This window comes from Neodiprion pinetum, chromosome 2, assembly GCF_021155775.2.
Source record: "Neodiprion pinetum isolate iyNeoPine1 chromosome 2, iyNeoPine1.2, whole genome shotgun sequence".
Classification (NCBI taxonomy): Eukaryota; Metazoa; Arthropoda; class Insecta; order Hymenoptera; family Diprionidae; genus Neodiprion; species Neodiprion pinetum.
The window spans coordinates 21,847,505-21,867,417 of NC_060233.1; the positions used below are offsets into that span (position 1 = coordinate 21,847,505).

The 19,913-nt window shown below is 37.9% G+C and overlaps 1 protein-coding gene across 1 annotated transcript; it reads left to right on the forward strand.

Moving 5' to 3' along the window:
* Positions 1-13,240: 13,240 nt before the first annotated feature.
* Positions 13,241-14,676, forward strand: LOC124212255 (uncharacterized; the record flags this gene model as incomplete). The annotated part of the gene is made up of 3 exons (XM_046612139.2): positions 13,241-13,411; positions 13,487-13,546; positions 14,053-14,676. Coding segments are annotated over 3 exons (540 nt in total), but the record flags the coding sequence as incomplete, so codon positions are not given.
* Positions 14,677-19,913: the final 5,237 nt, after the last annotated feature.

Here is a 19,913-nt window from a genome sequence, read left to right on the forward strand (position 1 = left end):
GCTCTCGATTGCCAATTTCTCGTTATTTGACCAATTTGTTTTTTCCCCGATTCGGCCCTGCACAGGAAACGATGTGAAGGGTATTTTTAACCCTCTAATCCATTCATTAATCTCGCGATCAGCCGATACTTTTGCCCATGCTCGATGAAAAAACCGTAATCGACCTGCAGCTTTACGTACGTTGGGAATTAACGGCGTCTGTCCGGGAACCGCGTCTTTCGAGGATATGTTTTCTTCGGTCTCGAGCCGAACTTGTCGTTCGTCGGTTTGTTTGGCCCGCTCGACGTCCAATTTCTCTTGCGCATTAACTGTCGCTTCGCCGGCGGATCCCTCTGGTTTTTTGAATCCTTGAATTTTGATGGTTTTTCCCGTTGGATAAGGTCCTTTGATGCACGCTCAATCGTTTTGCAGTCTCTATTTTTTCTTCCAGATTTTTTCCGAACAGGAAAGCGTCGACTGTCGAGCCCGTCAAGATTTCTGTGACGGATGAATTGAGATTCGCGAGGATTAAACTCTTGCGAATTTCTGATTCCTCCCTCTGGAGAAAAGCCAGAAGTCTTCCTATGTCGCTCTCAATTTCGAGCCGTTCGAGTTTATCTGGACTGTCCGATTTTGAAGTAATCGAGATAGCTTTTCCGTTGGCTGCCATGCAGGCAGCGATGCGCTCTTATTTTTCCGTAATACACTTGTCTCTTGTTTTGACATTCTCCTGTATTGCAGCAATAACCTCCGAATTTAGCACTGGGGCAGCTATGAATCCGCAATTTTCGGGAATATTATATTTTTCCACTAGGTTCTTGTTTTCCTCGTTAGAAATCCCTTTTTTAAAGATCTCTTTCCAACGAATGACAATATCCTTGTGCAATGCAGAGGCCTTTTTCTGGTCCGGTTCCAAACGCAGTCCAATAACGTTTAATACGTCCTCTCCAAGGTCAACTTCATGATCAGGCTGGTTTTCATTGTCCGTTGCGGTCACGCTCGCGTGTTGTTCCCTGTCGACCGGGCCTGTTGTTTCGGCCCCCAGTGCGCCCGCTGGCAACTGCTCGGTATCGATTTCCACCTCGTCATTTTCCTGAGTCCGTATCGGAAATTCCTCTCACTCTTCCTCCGACTCCTGCGGAAGTTGTTGTGAGCCCTGGCCAATTTCACGCGAGTGACTCCGCTCTGAACGACGGGAATGACCCGAGCGACTACGCCGTGAGCGACTCCGCTCTGAGCGACTTCGCTCTGAGCGACGAGAATGACCCGAGCGACGAGAATGACCCGAGCGCCGAGAATGTTTGAGCGACTACGCTCTGAGCGAGGAGAATTACCTGAGCGGCTACGCTCTGAGCGACGAGTGTGACGCGAAGATCTTCTCGAACGTCGTGATCGACTGATGTCGTATCGTGAGCGATTTTCAGGAGATCGGCCGCGACGATCTGACCTTCGTCTGCGTTCACCCTTTCTCCTGTGACGGGTTCGAGAGCGATCCCGACGATGTGGCGAACTCGATCTATAACCTGAAAGGTAAACGGGCAAATTGCCAATACTTGCCTTACATCGTCTTTAAATTGTTCAATTTTTCATTAAAAGGAAAAATTTCACTTCCGAGGGTCAGACCCAGGAAACTGAACAATGCATGTTGCATTCCTTCGTCAGACCGAAGGCACGCGGCCGAGCAATCAAATCGCTGGCATAGCAACAAGGTGTCGAGACCAACAAATCTTTGTCAGTAATTGATCTTTCAGAAAGAGTCAATTTTCGTGGTGGTCATTTTCGCCCCGTAAGCACAGATTAGGTTCTTCTCCACTCACGTTTTTTATTTTTCCGGTTAATATTTGTCACCATTCCTCTTAGTCTCTCAGCGAAGACCTTCTTTTTCTTTTCCCTTGACGGTGAATGGTCGTGATTCCTCTTCTTTCTCATTTCTTTTTGACTTTTTGCGTTTTTATTAATATTTCGCGTGTGACGACGTTGACACAAAGCGAAAGAATGAGAATAAACAACGGAGCAGGATATGGGTTGCATAGCAACCCAGGAAAAAAGCTTGCTTTGAAACTTGTGGCGACAAATGAGGCAAGTGAGGGGTACTACAATTTGATCTCTGAAGGAAGAGACGCAAAATACAATTAAAAATCAAACGAACTTACCTGTACGTGAAGTTTGATTGGAATTATATGAGAGTCTCGTTCGAGATGATTACAATGGTAGTACCGCTACTTTCCGCTAGTTTGAGTCACATATTTACAGAATAACCGAAAAAAATGGTAAGCGGCCCTCTCCCGGTGTCCGCCATGTTGCCATCTTTCATAATTTAGAGCTAAGTAATAAAATAAAAATTAACTGGTGAACTGGGTTGGGAATTATGGGTGAGTTGTAATCATCTCGAACGAGACTCTCATATAATTCCAATCGAACAGGTAAGTTTGTTTGATTTTTAATTATATTTCAAATCTCGTTCTTCGAGATTACAATGGTAGATGTTTAACCTGTCTGTTTAATAGAATAATGACCGATTCTCATTTTTTCTGTTAATTTTTTTTTTTTTATTTCATTATTCATGTTTACACTGGTCTTATATCATAGCAGGTCTCCATTACAGGTTACATAAGACCGTGGCGAGGAAGGTTCCTCTCTCCGGTTCGATCGGACGCTTATAAAATCTTGCGAAAACCTTCGAGTTTTTTGACCACCCTGCCGTGGTCTTGATTACATTTATATGAATACCCTTAATGTCAGCCAGCGATGTTGCAGCCTGTCTTGTGCTATGTGCCAAAAATTCTTTATCTATCCCGGAGTGTACTAAACACGTTTTTATCCATCTTGCGATAGTTTGTGTTGTTGCCCTATGATAGGTCTTTTTCAAAGTGATAAACAAATTCTTTGTTTCGTTTCTAACTGACTCTGTCTTTGATAGGTAAAACAGTAACGTTCTTGCTACGCATACCTCTTTCCTTTCTTGAAAGAACGGGAGAAAGAAGAGAGGTTGGGAAAACCCGACTTTTGACATTTTGATTTCAGCTGTGATATTGATTTGAACGTCATCTGATGAAGGAACGATATCATCGATCATTATAACCGATAAAGTTTGAACTCTATGTGCGGTTCCCAGCGCTAAGAGGATAACTGATTTGTATGTCAATTGTGTTAGATCTAAAGACTCTAGTAGTTACAGTGTAGCTGCCCACTTTAATAGTTTTTCCGTATTCCAGATTGACGTATATTCAGGTTTCATTGGATGTAACTTAAATATTCCCTTGAAGAAACGATGAAGTATCGAATCTTTCGAGAAATCGCTTAGGCTAATCAGAGATATTGCCAATCTTTCCGAATTTAGAGTGCCATATGAAGCGCCTGTTTCGAAGCGATTGGATGGAAACTTCATTATTATATCTGGATTTACTTGGAAAGGGTCGTGATCAAGTTTTTCACAAAAAATACACCAGTTTTTCAAGCCCGAGTTATACTGACGAACAGTGGAATTTGTCAAGGAAGCAATGAGGATTGTGATTGCTGCCTCCGATAGTTCTTTTCTTTGGTAGACTATCTGCAGAGCCTCGCGGCAACCAGGGTAAGTTGTTTTGCGAGCGGGTGAGTCAGTGATCTGCATGGTGATAATAATAGTTTAGACGCGAGGTTGAACATCTCCACCGTACCGATACTCATAGACTTGAATACGGGGAACCACGGTTGTGTGGGCCAGTAAGGAACAACTACGATACCCTTGGCTTTGTTAGCCCTGATTTTTTGTGAAACTCTAAGGATTAAAGCGGAAGGTGGGAACGCGTAGAAAACGAGCTCTTCCCAGTCTATCGTGAATGCATCAATAGCCAAGGCTTCGGGGTCTCTCTTCCATGAACAAAATTCCTTTGTTTTTGTATTGGCTCTTGGCCTATTTTCGGTCTAACGAACTTTCTGATTATTCTTTAGAAGGCGAATCCTGCAAGTTCCTACCCGGTGTCTAGATTAATTTTTCTGGATTCCCGATCCGCGATAAAATTTTCGACGGACGGAATGCAAGCTGCAAATACCCAGATTCTTCTTGATTCGCACCATTGCCACAGATCTCTAGCTAATTTGTTCAGTTTCGGATATTGTATACCCCCCATCCTATTAACGTACGATATTGCTGTCGTATTATCTATTCTGAGTAAGATTTCGCAATCGCGTTGGTCTGTGGCAAAGCATTTTAAAGCAAAAAAAGGTGCAATCGACTCCAGGTGGTTAATACGTAGTTTTTGTTCAGACTGTCCAGAAACCGTAAGCGTTTTCATGATGACAATGACCGCCCCAACCTGTTAATGAAGCCTCAGAAAAGATTTCTTTCCAAAAATTAAAGCGGGTTATAGGTTTCCTTGCATGAGGGGTGACCTCCCGCCACCATTGTAATTCCATACGAGAAGCGTTACAAATACACATGTCTCTATCATAGTTTGGTCATGTAAGATCAATGCCAGGAATTTATCGCGTTCCAAAAGTTTACAGTACAGAATTTCGTATTGTACACCTGGGAATGTGGTGACTAAGGAGCCAATTAGGTGAGCGAAATCTCTGATTTTGCAATTGATTTTCTGATCATATTTTTGTATTAGTTTCAGGAGGTATATTTTCTTTTTAGGTGTTAATTCGACAGCGATGTTTTGGGAGTCTATTATGAATCCCAAGTATTTACATCCCATATTCAGAATGCACATGCTCTTTTGTTCTTTTATAATGAAGCCTAGCGCGATTAGTATATTTCTGGTCACCTGTACGTTAAGAAAACTCATTTCCTGTGTATTACCCAAGCATAGTATGTCGTCTAAATATATTGTTGACATTAAACCTTGTTCTCTCAATTTGTTTGTAACTGGCTTCATAATTTTGGTAAAAACGAATGGGCTGGTACCCAACCGAAAGGGAGACATGTAAATTCATATGTATTATTCTGAAATGCAAATCGCAAAAGTTTTCGACTTGCAGATTCTACTGGTACCAGAAAATACGCATCCTTTAAATCAATGCTGCACACGAAAGCTTTCTGTGTAATTAGCGGCGTAGCTATTCTCAGATCCTCTAATTTGAAATGTGAAGTTTCAATAAACTCGTTTAGGAGGTTGAGATTTAAAATAAATCGTTGCGTGCCACCTGGTTTGAGTTTTAAAAAATAAGGCGAGAGAAACTGGCCCTCAACCGGTGTACATCGTACAGCAGCCCCAGTATCTAATAACTTTTCAATTGTAAATTCGAGGTCTCTAATTTCTGTTTATGAGAAAACTCTTATTGAACGATTTCTGGGCTCTACAATTGGACTGATTAGGGGTATCTTATAGCCTTGAATGCATTCTAGAACAAATTTATCTGTGGTGATCTTTTTCCACTCCTTTAAGAAATTTTTTAGGCGCCCCGCTGAACAGCTTACCTCTGTACTGGCTAATTCTTTGCTCCCCGGAGTAAATGGCCTCTGTTCTGGTTGTAGAAATTGTTCTGTATTGGATTGTGAGTGTATTTTCCCCTGGGGACAAAAGGCTGTTTGTACTGGCCCCTCTTGTGGCTCTGATACGAGGTGCCCCGCCTCGTAAAAGAGCTTCTTCAGTCTAAAAACCGGGACGCACCCTGGGCAGCGGGCTTTGCTGTGTTTCTGGAGGTTGTGGGAGTTAAATGCTATTGTTTCAACTCTTTCCCCATCTTCCCCATAGATTTTGCTGTTCTTATAATCTTGCCCAAATTGTCGCCATAGAGGAGTGTGGTCGGCCTGGTTTTGGTAAGTAATTCTTTCGTCTGCTTGGACAAAATGGGAGCGATACAGGCTTTTCTGGCTGTCGAGATCTGGAAATGAAGTTGAGCGATCAACTTTCCTGCATCTGCGAGGTTTTGTAACAGACTCAGTCTGTCCACAGGCTCTACGTCATCATTAATGATCATCGTGATCGCTTCGCCTAGAGCCGACATTGCAGACCCAGCCCAGTTTTGTTCCTGAGTGAAGAGCGAATCTCTCTTGGACCCAGCCTCATTCAGAATTACTGCAATTTCTGGGTTTAGTTCTGGAGCTTCAAGATAAAAATTCCCTTTTCTAGGATATTTATCTATGATTTCTTCTTTGATTTCTTTGGGTAGTCCTGAAGAAAACCGATCTGACCATAATGATTTTATATTTCCGTGTAGGGATAATTCGTTCATTTTTGTAGACGCTGGGTCCTCTCCAAGGGCTCTCCGAGTGTCCTCGTCTAATAGTACAGGCGAATAAGGCATGTAATCAACCGACTCCTATTCTTTTCGAGAACAGGTTCGCCAATTTTTTCGTAGGTAGACTTGACCTCAACCAACGAGCCCTTGATTTTGCGGCCATATCAATTCAACAGCTGATTGTTTATAAAAATGTGGGGAAAAAAATCGAATTTTTGTTTTTAATTTTTTTTCTATCGGTGTTACTTCCTCCAGACTTCATATTCCTTTCCCACACTCTTACTTACCTTGCGCTCTGTAGTCTACTCTTATCGTCGGCGAGTCAGCAAATTCTTCTGTAACTCGCGGCTAGCTTGCCTTCTACATCCCGCCAAACTCGGCAGATCCATCCTAGCGCTCAAGCAAGACACCTATCCCTCTAAACCAAAACCATACCTTTTTCCCTCGGCCGACTGCGTTACATTGACTACTAATAAACAATCATATACTTCAAATCGTTTACCCTCCCTTGATACCGATCCCGTTCTATTCCATTCACTTCCTGCATTGGGAGTAGTAGCACGCGAGTGCATACTCGACGTGAACGGACACTATAATAGCCAAATAACACCTTGGCTGGGTATGGAGTGAGCTCCGATAACCGCTCATCGGAGCCTACGCATTCTACCCCGTAACATCGGCGTGTGGAAAAAATGTTTGAGATAAAAGTAGTAGGTCTCAACCTCGTGTATAAAAAAAACAATTTTTCGATTTTCGAGAAAACTTTGTGTACCAATAGGATCCAACATTTTGGGGTTACAGCGAAAAAAAATTTTTTCCTTCGACAAAGGTAGAAAAAAAATGAAAGAAAATTTTTCTTACTCAACAAATAGGATTATTGCTGAAATTATTGACTAACGAAAAACATTTTTTAATATTGTTATTTCTGTTTTTGAGACAAAAAATTCAAACAAAAAAAAACCTCTTCATCTTTATTAGAACCGGAGTTACAATTGTTTTACTTACTTGCGATTTATCATCAATGTTATTAATATTAAGATTTGGAAAAAATACTATATCTCGTCCATAGCTCAAGGGTCAACCATAAATTTCTTCATTCCGATTTGAGCTCTATTTTCATCAAAATTAATTAGTGAATCGAGGCAAACGCGAGGCGTTGCATCCCAGCAGCGCGGTGACGCGGTCGGGGGCATGCGAGAGCGGGCGGTCGAACGGTAGTTGTTCAATGAATATCTCCGGTAAAAATTATCGTAGAAGATATTTTTTTTTCACTTTTTTTTCTTTTACATCGCAATATCTCCGGTAAAAATTGTCGTAGGTTTTTTTAAAAAAAAAAAATAAAAAAACATTCATCAAAATAAGAAACTAATGACATATTCCGATTGCTGTGTTACAGGGTGGAATGCGTAGGCTCCTATGAGCGGTAATCGGAGTTTACTCCACGCCCAGTCAAGGTGTTATTTGGCTATTATAGGGTCCGTTTACGTCGACTATGTACTCGCGGGCTACTACTCCCAATGCAGAACGTGAATGGAATAGAACGGGATCGTTGAAGATATAAATTTGATAAACTGGTAAATTCAAAACATTAACGGCGGAGCCAGAAATCGAACCTGGTATCTAGAGATACTTGACCGGAGCCTTACTCCACTAGACCACATAGCCGTCCTGACTCTGATGTCGTTAATTCCTCTCATCACCAGTTAGTTCAAATTTGTTTTCTTGTGCTTTTGTATTTGGAATCTTACGCTTCTGATGGGAAGCCCGTAAATTTATGTCTTCAACAACGAATTTTCTCGTAATTAATGATAATGCATATCCGCATATCAATTATTAGACGGTCTTTGACTGTCTTACAGGCTTCCCATCAGAAGCGTAAGATTCCAAATTGTAAACATTCCTTACATACATTCTTACATCTGTTGCTTAAGAGGAAGAACACTTTCTATTCATAGAACGGGACGGTTATTAAGGGAAGGTAAACGATTTGAAGTATATGATTGTTTATTAGTGGTCAATGCAACGGAGTCGGTCGAGGGAAAAAGGTATGATTTTGGTTTAGAGGGATAGGTGTTTTGCTTAAGCGCTAGGATGGATCTGCGGAGTTTTGCGGGATGTAGAAGGCAAGGTAGCCGCGAGTTACAGAAAAATCTGCTGACTCGCGGACGATAAGAATAGACTACAGAGCGTAAGGTAACTAAGAGTGTGGGAAAGGAATATGAAGTCTGGAGGACGTACACTGTAAAAAATTTGCGGTTTAAACAAGCTCGGAGTTGATGTTTAGGAATTTTGGTGTCACAAACAACACCAATAAAGTGTATGAAAGACGCCGGCGATGTTGTTGAAATTAAAAATGGTGTTATCTTAACTAAATCAACACCATCTGCAGTGTTTGACTCACACTGACACCTTTTGGTGCAATTTGAATGACTAAGGTGTTAATTCAGCCTCTTCAGAAATTAGCAAACAAGCTCGGTGTTATTGGCTGAGAATTTCGGTGTCACTAATAACACCAATAAAGTTTATGAAATACTCCGGCAATGTTGTTGGGATTAAAAATGATGTCATCTTACGTGAATCAACACCATCTGCAGTTTTTTACTCGAACAGACACCTTTCGGTGCAATTTGAATGATCGAGGTGTTGATTTACCCTCTGCAGAAGTTAGTATATCTTCAAAATAAAAATTTCCATAGTCACAATGATGCATACCACAGACAAGGCGTCTGTGTTTTGAGGTATATTCACTGTCTAGATATCGGAAATGTTCGTACATAACTTGAGAATTATATTCAGTGATTATATTTCACCGTGCGCGAGATTACACGGGAAAAAAATAGTCCGCTATAACACGATAAAATTATATGAAAACAAACAAATGACAATTCGAATTTGATCCAATAAGATTATATCAGATTATACGCATGTATGTATGAATTAGTATATATTATATGGGCAACATTTATTCGTTAATTCAAAATTTAGCACTATATGGTGTCGAAAATGACGAGTTGTATGTGTTTAACAAGGGCTTTAGGCTGACCGTGAGCCAGCCCTCGATCTTCCCGTTTTCACACTGCAGGTTCCAAGTTTACGGAATAAGAAAATATTAATATCCGATTCGAATTTCGAACTACAAATTCAGATTCGTGACTGATGTTTCAAAAGCCCTTGTATACCATATTACATGAAGATATTATGATTTTTTTTATTTTGAACCACTATAATGGATCCACCATTATAAATTTGGGAATTCGCCATTTTAGATTTTGCAAATCTGATCCCATATTCGTGATCAGCGATCCCAGAAACCTCATGATACCAGTTTTCATTTAAATCTATTGATACATTCTCAAGATATTTTTATTTTATTTTTTGGAGATTTGTTGTTCGAATAATTCAAAAAGTACTGAACCGATCAAAGGAAAAATCTAATCAGTTCTAAGTTTTGAAAAGCCGCGTCGATTGAGACCAAAATTATTGAAATCCAGTGACTCGTTTTTGAGACAACGTCGGACAAAAAAATTAATCACATACATATATACATACATACAAACACCCAGACGTCCATCCGAAAGCGGTCGGAGATGATTCTCTAGATCTTGAAACGTCGAGATCTAGTGAAAACTTAACTTTACATTTTCGGGGTGATTACAATCATTTCCTTTTTTCTCCGAAAACGGAGAACCGGGAAGTTAAAAAGCACCAAATAGTGTTACTTCCAAACCGAAATGCAGTCTATAGAACTTCACACCGTCGATTGTTCACAATGTGTTGGTTTGACGGCGACGGTGTCAACCTCAAAAGCCAAGTCTGTCACAGAATTACGTCTACACCGATACAGTGTTGCTTTGACACCGATGTAATGTTGAATTGACACCGATGGTGTCAAGCTGGTGTCGAAACCTCTTGCGCGTACAAGTTTGAACATGCCACACGTCCTTAGCCCGCGGTCAGAAGAGCTCGGTTTCCTCCACGCGCGCTTGCAGGCAGTCGCGTCGCATTTCAGGTAAAACGTGTTGTCTGTCTTGTAAAAAATTATGTCGGAATCGGATTTTGTTAATGTTTTCACCGCGAATTTGCTTGATATGGATGGCATGGAACATCTGTTAATTAATAATGCACAGCAAGCAGCAAATGTGCTGGAGGCACCGGATGGTGATATTGTTACCGGAACATTTTTCCATTTGCGAAAGGGACGATACAACGGGGAGACAAAATGGATAAAAGTGCTCACTCCCAATGGCAAGCCCTTGGAATATAATGATTTCATTATTGCAGGTAAGTGTTAATAAATAATATTTTCCGATAAATCGTTAAATGCTATTTTCTGTTCATCTAACACTATTTGGTGTTCTTTGAATAGTATCTAGGGTTTTTTCAACGCTGTCTGGTGTTCTTTTAACGCTATATGGTGTTATTTTAAACTATTTGGTATTGACTTGTGTAATTACGCACCAACCAAGTATTATCATTTCATTCTGCGTACTGAATTACCACACGCTCACAATCAGTGTACACTAATCTACCTCCATTTGGTAAATTTATTGGAAATAAACTATTAAATTGGAATAAAATTCTGCCACATTCTAGTCGGTTTTAGCTTTGATAAAAAACCGGTAGATGGTTTTAAATCGGCCCCAATTAGTGTTCAGCTTACACCATAATGAAGTCTTTATAAAAATCCACTCAATCCACGCCACATTTGTTTAAATCATCATTCGATTTACACAAGTTTTGTGAGAGCATTAGTTAATCGTTTTTGTAAATAATTGTATCCTAATTTCGGTTGCATTTTGCTTATTATTATTGAGGCGCGTACCTCGGATGCGTGTGATCAACGCAATGTGGGTACCTATATTGCTGTAAAACAATCTACCGCTTTGCATACATGTACTTCGGTACCCTTGTGTTGTGAATTCTTATAAATACAGACTTTGAATAGTGCTAAAGAGAAAGATACATTTTCACTTGAGCCCCCTACGAAATGTCGAGTCTTCTGTGAGACTGCAACAATTTAATTGAACTGATACACTTGCTGATGAATAATAGACTTCTATTTTTCTTTGGAATAACCACTTGAATTTGATGCCGGTTCTCAAACTGCTTGCAGCTAAAGCAGCATTTGGGCTTGAAAACAACTACGAGGTAATAATACGCGATGAAGACGCCGCTGTTATTGAACCATCTATATTTCCTCTGTTTCCGACAACAGTTTTTCATTTAACACCAACATCTCACGTACCGATTGCACGTACAGGTAAAATATATCATTACCTGTATCGAAATCTTCAACGACCAGATTGCATGTAGCAGCTATTCATTGATTTAGCATAATTCACCTTATAGTTTGTTAACTAACTGCTTTGGTATGGGAGAATTCAGAACTTATATAGTTGATATATGTTGGTGTAAAATACTTACATTAGACTGGGCCAAAAAAATTGACTATTTTTTTTTTTGAAAAATATATTGAGAATATCATTCAGTATAGCAAAAAAAAAAATTCATGAAATTTTAAGCCCTTAATATTAACTTTAAGAGGTCTATCATCGCTATTTTTGATTTTTAGTAATAATTTGATATTTTACGTCAGAACTGTCGAAATATTGAAGTGAAAATCGAGAATTAATCGAGAAGAATTAATCGAGAATTAATCGAGAATTAATCGAGAAATTATATCAATTTATTAAGCTTAATTACTCGGAAACGGCTTGTCTGACAAAAATCTATAATCAGACCTTTTTTGTAGGGAATTTAATTTTATAAAGGGATAAGTGAACGTAAATTTTTTCACTTCAATATTTCGACAGTTCTGACGTAAAATATCAAATTATTACTAAAAATCAAAAATAGCGATGATAGACCTCTTAAAGTTAATATTAAGGGCTTAAAATTTCATGAAATTTTTTTTTTGCCATACTGAATGATATTCTCAATATATTTTTCAAAAAAAAAATAGTCAATTTTTTTGGCCCAGTCTAACTTACATAGCCTGAATTCAACTCTATTTAGGGTTATTCTGTATACTTATATTGGTGTCGAATTTTTAAATCAACTACGATTTTTGATTGTATCAGTGATGATTGTTAAGCGTTTCATACTAATTATAGAATCAACTGCAGACACAGTTTCCATTTCGGAGATTTCATTGTCCAGTGCTACAAGTTGTGCTACAAGTTCTGTAAGTAACGGTTCACCAGCCAGAAAGAAGCAAAAGCTTGCAGATTTGGTAACTAGTTCCTGTTAACATCATATTAATAATCCCAGTGATTTGAATTTTATATACTATAAGCACAGATTCAGTTTTGTCACAGATACCAGTAAATGATGTTCGAAATTATCTATGTTCACCCAGTAATACTTATAGGGATTAGATTATTTGTATTGATTAAAGTAATGGTTAGTATAATCTGGCTCAAAAATAATTATACAAACACTTCTCTTATATGAGTCTTATATAAACCAGGATTTGAAAGAAAAAATTAGAACTTCACCCGGTGGCACTGAAATTTTGAACGAATACGAGAAAAATGGTGGTCTCACAGGCCATACTCGACGAAAACTCGTTAATTTAGTTGTGAATCTGATGATAACCGACGTAGGCCCGCATCCCAAAAAAGATGAAAAAACTCATTATGCGAAGGAAATCGTATCTGCATTTCCCTTACTGAAGGATCCAGGCACGAAGGACGGTTATGTAAGTATGCCGTAAAAAATCGACGCTCTTGACTTATTGGCGGTAAATTTTGATGTGAGAGCAACATTGTTTGGTGCTAATTCAATACCATTTAACGGATTCTGACATCATCTGGTGCTAAATTTTGAATTAACCACCATATGTTATCTATGTAGAACTAAAACTTTAGCCCGATATTTTTTACAGAATCATATACAGTAGCGAATATTTTATGTGTTAATAAAACTGTTTAACATTTACTGATTTAAATTTCAGGAAATATTCTATGACCCTGAAGGCCGGTCAGGTTACATCTCCTGGAGATTGCGCACCCTCAATAGACGTCGGCAGGTGCCAGGTAAAGAAATTAAAATTGAACAGAAAGAAAACGTTCAGCCCCCAAAAATTGTGTACCCTCACAATGAGGAACGTGCGCAAGGACAGTTGATCTTCCTCCGCAATGCCTGTCCTAAGACACAAAAAAAAGAAATTTTATTGGCACTGGAAGATACGTTTAACATAAGAAGATCCGCACCTGAAAGGATTTTTGAGGATTTTCCTAGATTTTTGGATACGCCATACCTGGTATGCTACCTTGTTCTACTGATATAAAAGCCACACATAAAATAATGATATTGAATAAATTGATTCATGTTTCAGATTAACGCTGACTTTCGTCTTATGCATCCCAATATAAAGGTCACAAATTTTTCAGCAGATGTAATTCTACAAGTGTACGAGAAATATTCTGCCAAGGCTAATAATAACACGAAAAGTTTCGATGATGAGGAACCAGGTATACTTCTATAATATTTTTTAATCGAGAATTGTTATTTATGAATTAATTTTTTCTATATGAAAATTTTATACAAATATGTAGAGATTATTTCGAATTATTATTTTGGATTGTGCATTTTATGGAAAACTTCTATTTCGAAATTAGTTGTGAGTTATGATATTAACTGTTCCAATAACCTGTTCCTTGTTGTTGCACTTTCTTCAATATAGATTGGGATAAGATGACCACGGCTCACATTACCTTGTTGAAATTACTGCCTCCGACGGCGAAGGGAAAAAAAAATCCGAACGCGACGGAGTTGTATCTGCCATGGACAGGCTGATTCTGTTTCACAAGGTTATACGATTAACGCGTATACACATTATGTTATTATTTCTTCTGACGTGCTTGGGGGTGTAACAAGTATTATGAGATCATCTAATTGCAGACTGGGACTCCATTGGACAACGCTCCGATAAAAACTGCACAGCCGTGCTTACTTGCTGTGGGACCAAACAAGGCAGCAATATCATCGTACTTCATTGCTGTTGAGAAAAAGGTGCTTCCCATAGATGCAACGGATTCATCAGCTGCGTTCGACACATTGTTTAAGTGCCACTTCGTATTTAATACAAACTTCGATACCAACTTAAGTATGTATTACAATTTCCTGCAAGAATTTTATTACAAAATGGAAAGCAATGTTCGTTTTACGGCACGAATGCGCGAAGTTCGTGCCTGGCTCACTCAAATTTGAACCATACGTGACTTTCTGTTCGTGATTGCTAGCTGCTATGGCAGCTCCTAGTCTTGTATCTTCAGTGCTTTATTCTTCTAATTTAGTTACTGCAGGTGCCTATTTAATAATTCGTTTTGAAGTGATTTCTAATTAGAAATTATTTTTTTGGTTTTTGTTACTTCCTGTGATAACAATATTCATATCAGTTTTAAATGCTAATTTTAAGTGTGATTTGAAAGATTTTTCATAACTGCGCCCAATTTCTCTTCTTTACTTTCCTTATTTTTCCTTTTTTTTAATACTTGTATCATTTTGGGTTGAATGGTAAAGTTGAATGGTAAACATAACCCCGGTTAACCCTTAATTGGCACCGTGGGTCCAGTGGACCCGAGCGATTTTTCGAGCTCGATTTATTTGTACTAAATTTTGAAAAATGAACCAAGTGTCGATATCTATCGTTAATTGACATCACTAACTGTAACTTAAGTCGGTTAGTACAGCGTGGCAAGCGTCAGTGTGAGTTCAGCAGTCGCTCAAAGTTGACCTCTCGAAAATCCCGGGTCCAGCAGACCCAGTGTGTCATTAACGCGTGAAAAACGGTTTTTTACAAAAATTTTTTTATACTGTATTTCAGTTTTTTTCATCAATCTATAAGGTAAGTGTATCATATTTGATGAAATAATTTTTTTTTTGATGTTATGACTTACATTTTTTTCATATAGATGCCGTACAATTTACGGCAACGTTTCTTGCGAGACGAATTAGTAGAAACACAGTATGACGAAGATAATATTGGTGGTGAAAACAGTGAAACTGAAAGTTGTGATGGTTCTGATTACGAGCATGAAGGAGATACTGATTCTACGGATGCAGAAGAAGAAGATGAACTCGAGGAGGAATTAGAAAATGCACCTCCAACAAAGCAAATGCGTTTGAGAGAAGAAGAGGAAGATGCGCTCGATTCTACACCTCTTGCTGAAAGATTACAAAATCGCCAACGCAAATCTCGTGGAAGACCACAATCGAAATTGTAGAGAAAAAAAGAGAAGATGCGGTTTCTGCTCAGAAAAAAAAAGATCGCAAAACTAGCCTCGCTTGTGCCGTTTGCCATGTGGCCATGTGCAACGATCACCGATCGCCTTTGTGCCGCAAATGTAAATTTGATGAATGAATTTCGTGCCTAACTTTTTGTTAAGTTCAATTTTATATATTCATAAGTTACTTTGTGTGTATTTTTTTATAAATAATTGAATAAAATTAAATAAATTAGCTTCAAACATTGGAAATTGTGTACTTAATAAATACCTAAAAAAATCGATATTCAATGTTCCAAATAAATACCTTTTTTTAAAGTTCGGCTACAATACTAATTTTTTTCTTAAAGCCTAGTATCTCAAGAGTATTACCCTAAATTTTTAGCTCTTAATATTAAAATTTACATGACTTATGAATTTTTAAGTGAAAAAACCCATTTTTTTCTTTTTTTTTTTCAAGATTTTTTTTAACATATTTAAAAGTAGTTAATCGTTACAAAACCAATGACATCTTAAAAAGGATATCAAAAAGTAGTACAGAAAAAATTTTCAAGTAAAAATATCAAATACAGGCTGAGGAATGTACGTTTAAACACGCTCGGGTCCAGCAGACCCACTGTGCCAATTACGTTCGAGCGCGGAAGAGTGCCAATTAAGGGTTAACATCACTCTGGGTTACGCGGATATAATAATTTTTGTTCATTTGCGCTCTCAACCATCATGGATTTCCAATGCTTTCTTTGCTATCAAAGTTTTGCGACGATTCCTGAAATGACTAGACACCTTCGAATTGACCATGCCTTACTTCCTGGATTCAAATTAATCTTAAAATGTTGCTGTCCGCCGTGTTCAATTTTATTTCAAACGTACAGTGGTCTGAGGAAACATTTACTAAAGCATAAGCAGGAGTCAGTCACTGCAAACGAATGCGGTATACAGTCCAATGTAGTTGATAATCCCGAATCAGATTTAGAGTTTCAAATACACAACAATCCTTCGGACTCCTCTGCAGATCATTCATTCACAAATCTCGAAGACATGCAGATTTTCTTAGACGATTCTAGTTCTAGTAGTAGTTCGGATCACAAAGATGAAATTCATTTACCTACCCAAAATAATCCATTGGCCACTAATTATTTATTGAAATTGGATGCAACCGGGATACCAAAGTCGTCACTGCAAAGTGTTATTGAAAGTAGTAAAGAATTAGTAAATAATGTGATCGACAACGTTTTGAATTTTCTGGATTCAACTGACTTAGGTCATAGCGAACCTTTCAGACAATATTTAGGTGATCAAAAAAAATTGTTCAATGGCATTGACACGAATTATAAAATTGGAAAGTATTATTCCCGCTTGGATGATTTTGTCAAACCTGTAGAGTTATCCATCGGGACTCGTTTTGATCAAATATTTGATTCTTCCACGAACACATACAAAACCGTCGCTATACCGTGCACCTTTATGTATGTACCAATTCTAGATAATCTAAGATTTATTCTGGCCAATCCCTCTGCAAGGAAAATAATATTTCATAAATCTAAGCAAATTACTCGAAATGGTAATAAACAAAAGAATAACACCTTACAGGACATCAATGATGGTTCGTATTTTGCCTCACATCCACTTTTCGCTCACTCAAATTACGCACTACAACTACAGATATATTATGATGACTTTGAAACTACAAATCCACTTGGGAGTAAGACCGGTGTTCACAAATTAGGAGGAATCTATTTTACATTAAGAAATTTTCCCCCGTACGTTAACTCAAGCTTGGAGAATATTCATTTGCTGGCTCTATTTCACGCTGCTGATTATAAAACTTTCGGATTTGATGAAATTTTGGAACCAATTATCAAAGATATAAAAATATTAGAATCGGAAGGCCTTGACCTTGGAAAAAAGAAAGTTAAAGGTTCAATCATTGCTCTTAGTTTCGACAATTTGGGGGGAAACTGTTTACTCGGTTTGTTAGAATCATTTTCTGCAACATATTTTTGTAGATTGTGTACCGCTACTAAAGAACAAACTCGAGTTATGGTCTCCGAGAATGAACACTTATTAAGATCACACGATAATTACAAGGAAATATGTCAGCAATTAAACGCAAATACTCCACATTCACTCGGAATAAAGCGCAGAAGTATATTAAATGACTTACGGTACTTTAAAACATTCGATTGCGTCACTGCGGATGTTGCGCATGACATATTGCAGGGCACTGTACAATCGGAAATAAAATTATTCCTTAATTTCATTGTGAATGATATAAAAATTATAACTCTTCGTGAAATAAATGAAAGAATCAAATCATTTCATTATGGAGTCATTGAAATGGCAGATAAACCAAGTCCGATAATGTTAGACAAGTCGGGCGTATTGATAGGTCAGCGAGCTGCACAAACATGGTGCCTTGTTAGGTATTTGCCACTGATACTAGGAGACATGGTTGATCCTTCGCATCCTCAGTACCATCTTATAATTCCCAAGTGGCGCGTTTTGACATTACTTTTGAGTTGAATGTCCATAATTTTCTCGCCGGCAATCAGCATTGGAATGATAGAGCAGTTAAAGTGGCTAATACAAGAACATCATTTGGAATTCCTGTCGGAATTCAAAACTCATCTATCGCCTAAACATCATTTCATGCTGCATTATCCTAGAATAATTTCACAAATGGGACCTATTGTACATTTATGGACTTTGCGGTATGAAGGAAAACATGCTTATTTCAAAGATTTGGCAAATAAATACCATAACTTTAAAAATATCTGCAAAACATTAGCCAAACAACATCAACGCTTCATGTATTACCACTGGAAGACATGCAACAAAGATTTGAATGTCAGTATCAGCTGCACAGGCGGAGGCAAATTTGATATGTATGGCAATTTTATATCTGAATTTTTGTTAGCGAGAAGCGATTTTCAATTTAATCCATCCGATAGAATATTCGTGGTAAAAAAAGTAGTTTTTGGATTTCTTTATAAAGTCGGATTTTTAATTGTAACCCATATTGATGAACTGACGGATCTACCCGTATTTCAGGTTATCACTCATATCTTTGTACACCACAATGTACCATTCGTTATTTGTACCGAGTGTGAAACAAAATATTTTAGTGACGAGTACCATGCTTTTGTAGTCGAACCCAAAATTATAAAGACCTATAGTTTAATAGATCTCAATCTGTTGAATCATAAGTATGCCTATGAATTTCATCAAAGTTATCACAAAACTACTTCGTTCGTAGTGCCGAAATGTCATATTTTTTAAACGTACCTATATGCTACTATTTTCATCATTATCATAATTATAATCTATATATTGTACTATTAGTTTTTACGCTTTTTCATGTCACTCAATTTACATGTTTATATAAATGCATACGGTATTGGAAAGTTCCTATCCCGCAGAACGGAAAGTACAAACAATAATAATTAATTATTATTTAGCTAATCTATTGTTGAAGAGAAAATAAGTTTTGTACTCATGATATCAAATATATAATATGTAAGATTATTCTAAGGTTCGTGTGATTATATATATGTATAAGCAAAAATAGGTTTATATATGTATATATTTGAAAGCACATGTATAGTGTTTATCTCTATAACAGAAATTATACATTGACTTGGATTATCTTATGAATCACTGTAATTTATTTTTAAACCCTACCTCATGTGTCATATATGCATATATCTATATTCATATAAGAAAAAATAGTCGGTTCGCCAATTCTCTGGTGTTATTACCATGGTGTCAACTTTTTGGGGTTGTTCTCAGGGTGTAAGTTCTATGGTCTTATATTGCGGATGTCAATATTCTGATGTTATCAACTGGGTGTTAGTTTTTTGGTGTTATTGCCAGGGTGTTAATCCGCTGGTGTTCGTTCGCAAGGTGCTAATTCAGTGGTGTGGATTCTTATGGTGTCCATTTCAATGTTGTTATTTCGCAGTGTGCAAATTCGTTGGTGCTGATTTTTATGGTGTCATAATTGTCTGGGCGTCAATACTCTGGTGTTATTCTGAAGGTGTCAGGTTTCGGGTGTTACTGCAATCGGTGTTACTTCGGAACACCGAACTTTTAACACCGTCTGTTAACACCAAGTATGCACACCAACGGAGTGGACTTTTCGGGACTACGCGTGGTGTTAAAATGGTGTTGATTTTGACACCAAATTGTTTACAGTGTAACAGCTGAAAAAAAAGTAATTAGATTTTTAAAAAAACGTATAGAAATCCTTCTACGACAATTTTTACCGGAGGTATTGCGATATAAGAAAAAAAAAGATCAAAATAAAAATCGAATTGAGTATTCCGAAAACAGAGAAAAAAATAATTTATTTGAAATAAAAAAATTCTTCTACGATAATTTTTACCGGAGATATTCACATCTACCGTTCGACCGCCCGCTCTCGTATGCCCCCCACCGCGTCACCGCGACGCCGTATCACGTTGCCGCGCTGCTAGGATGCGACGCCTCGCGTTTGCCTCAATTCACTAATCAATTTTGATAGAAATAGAGCTCAAA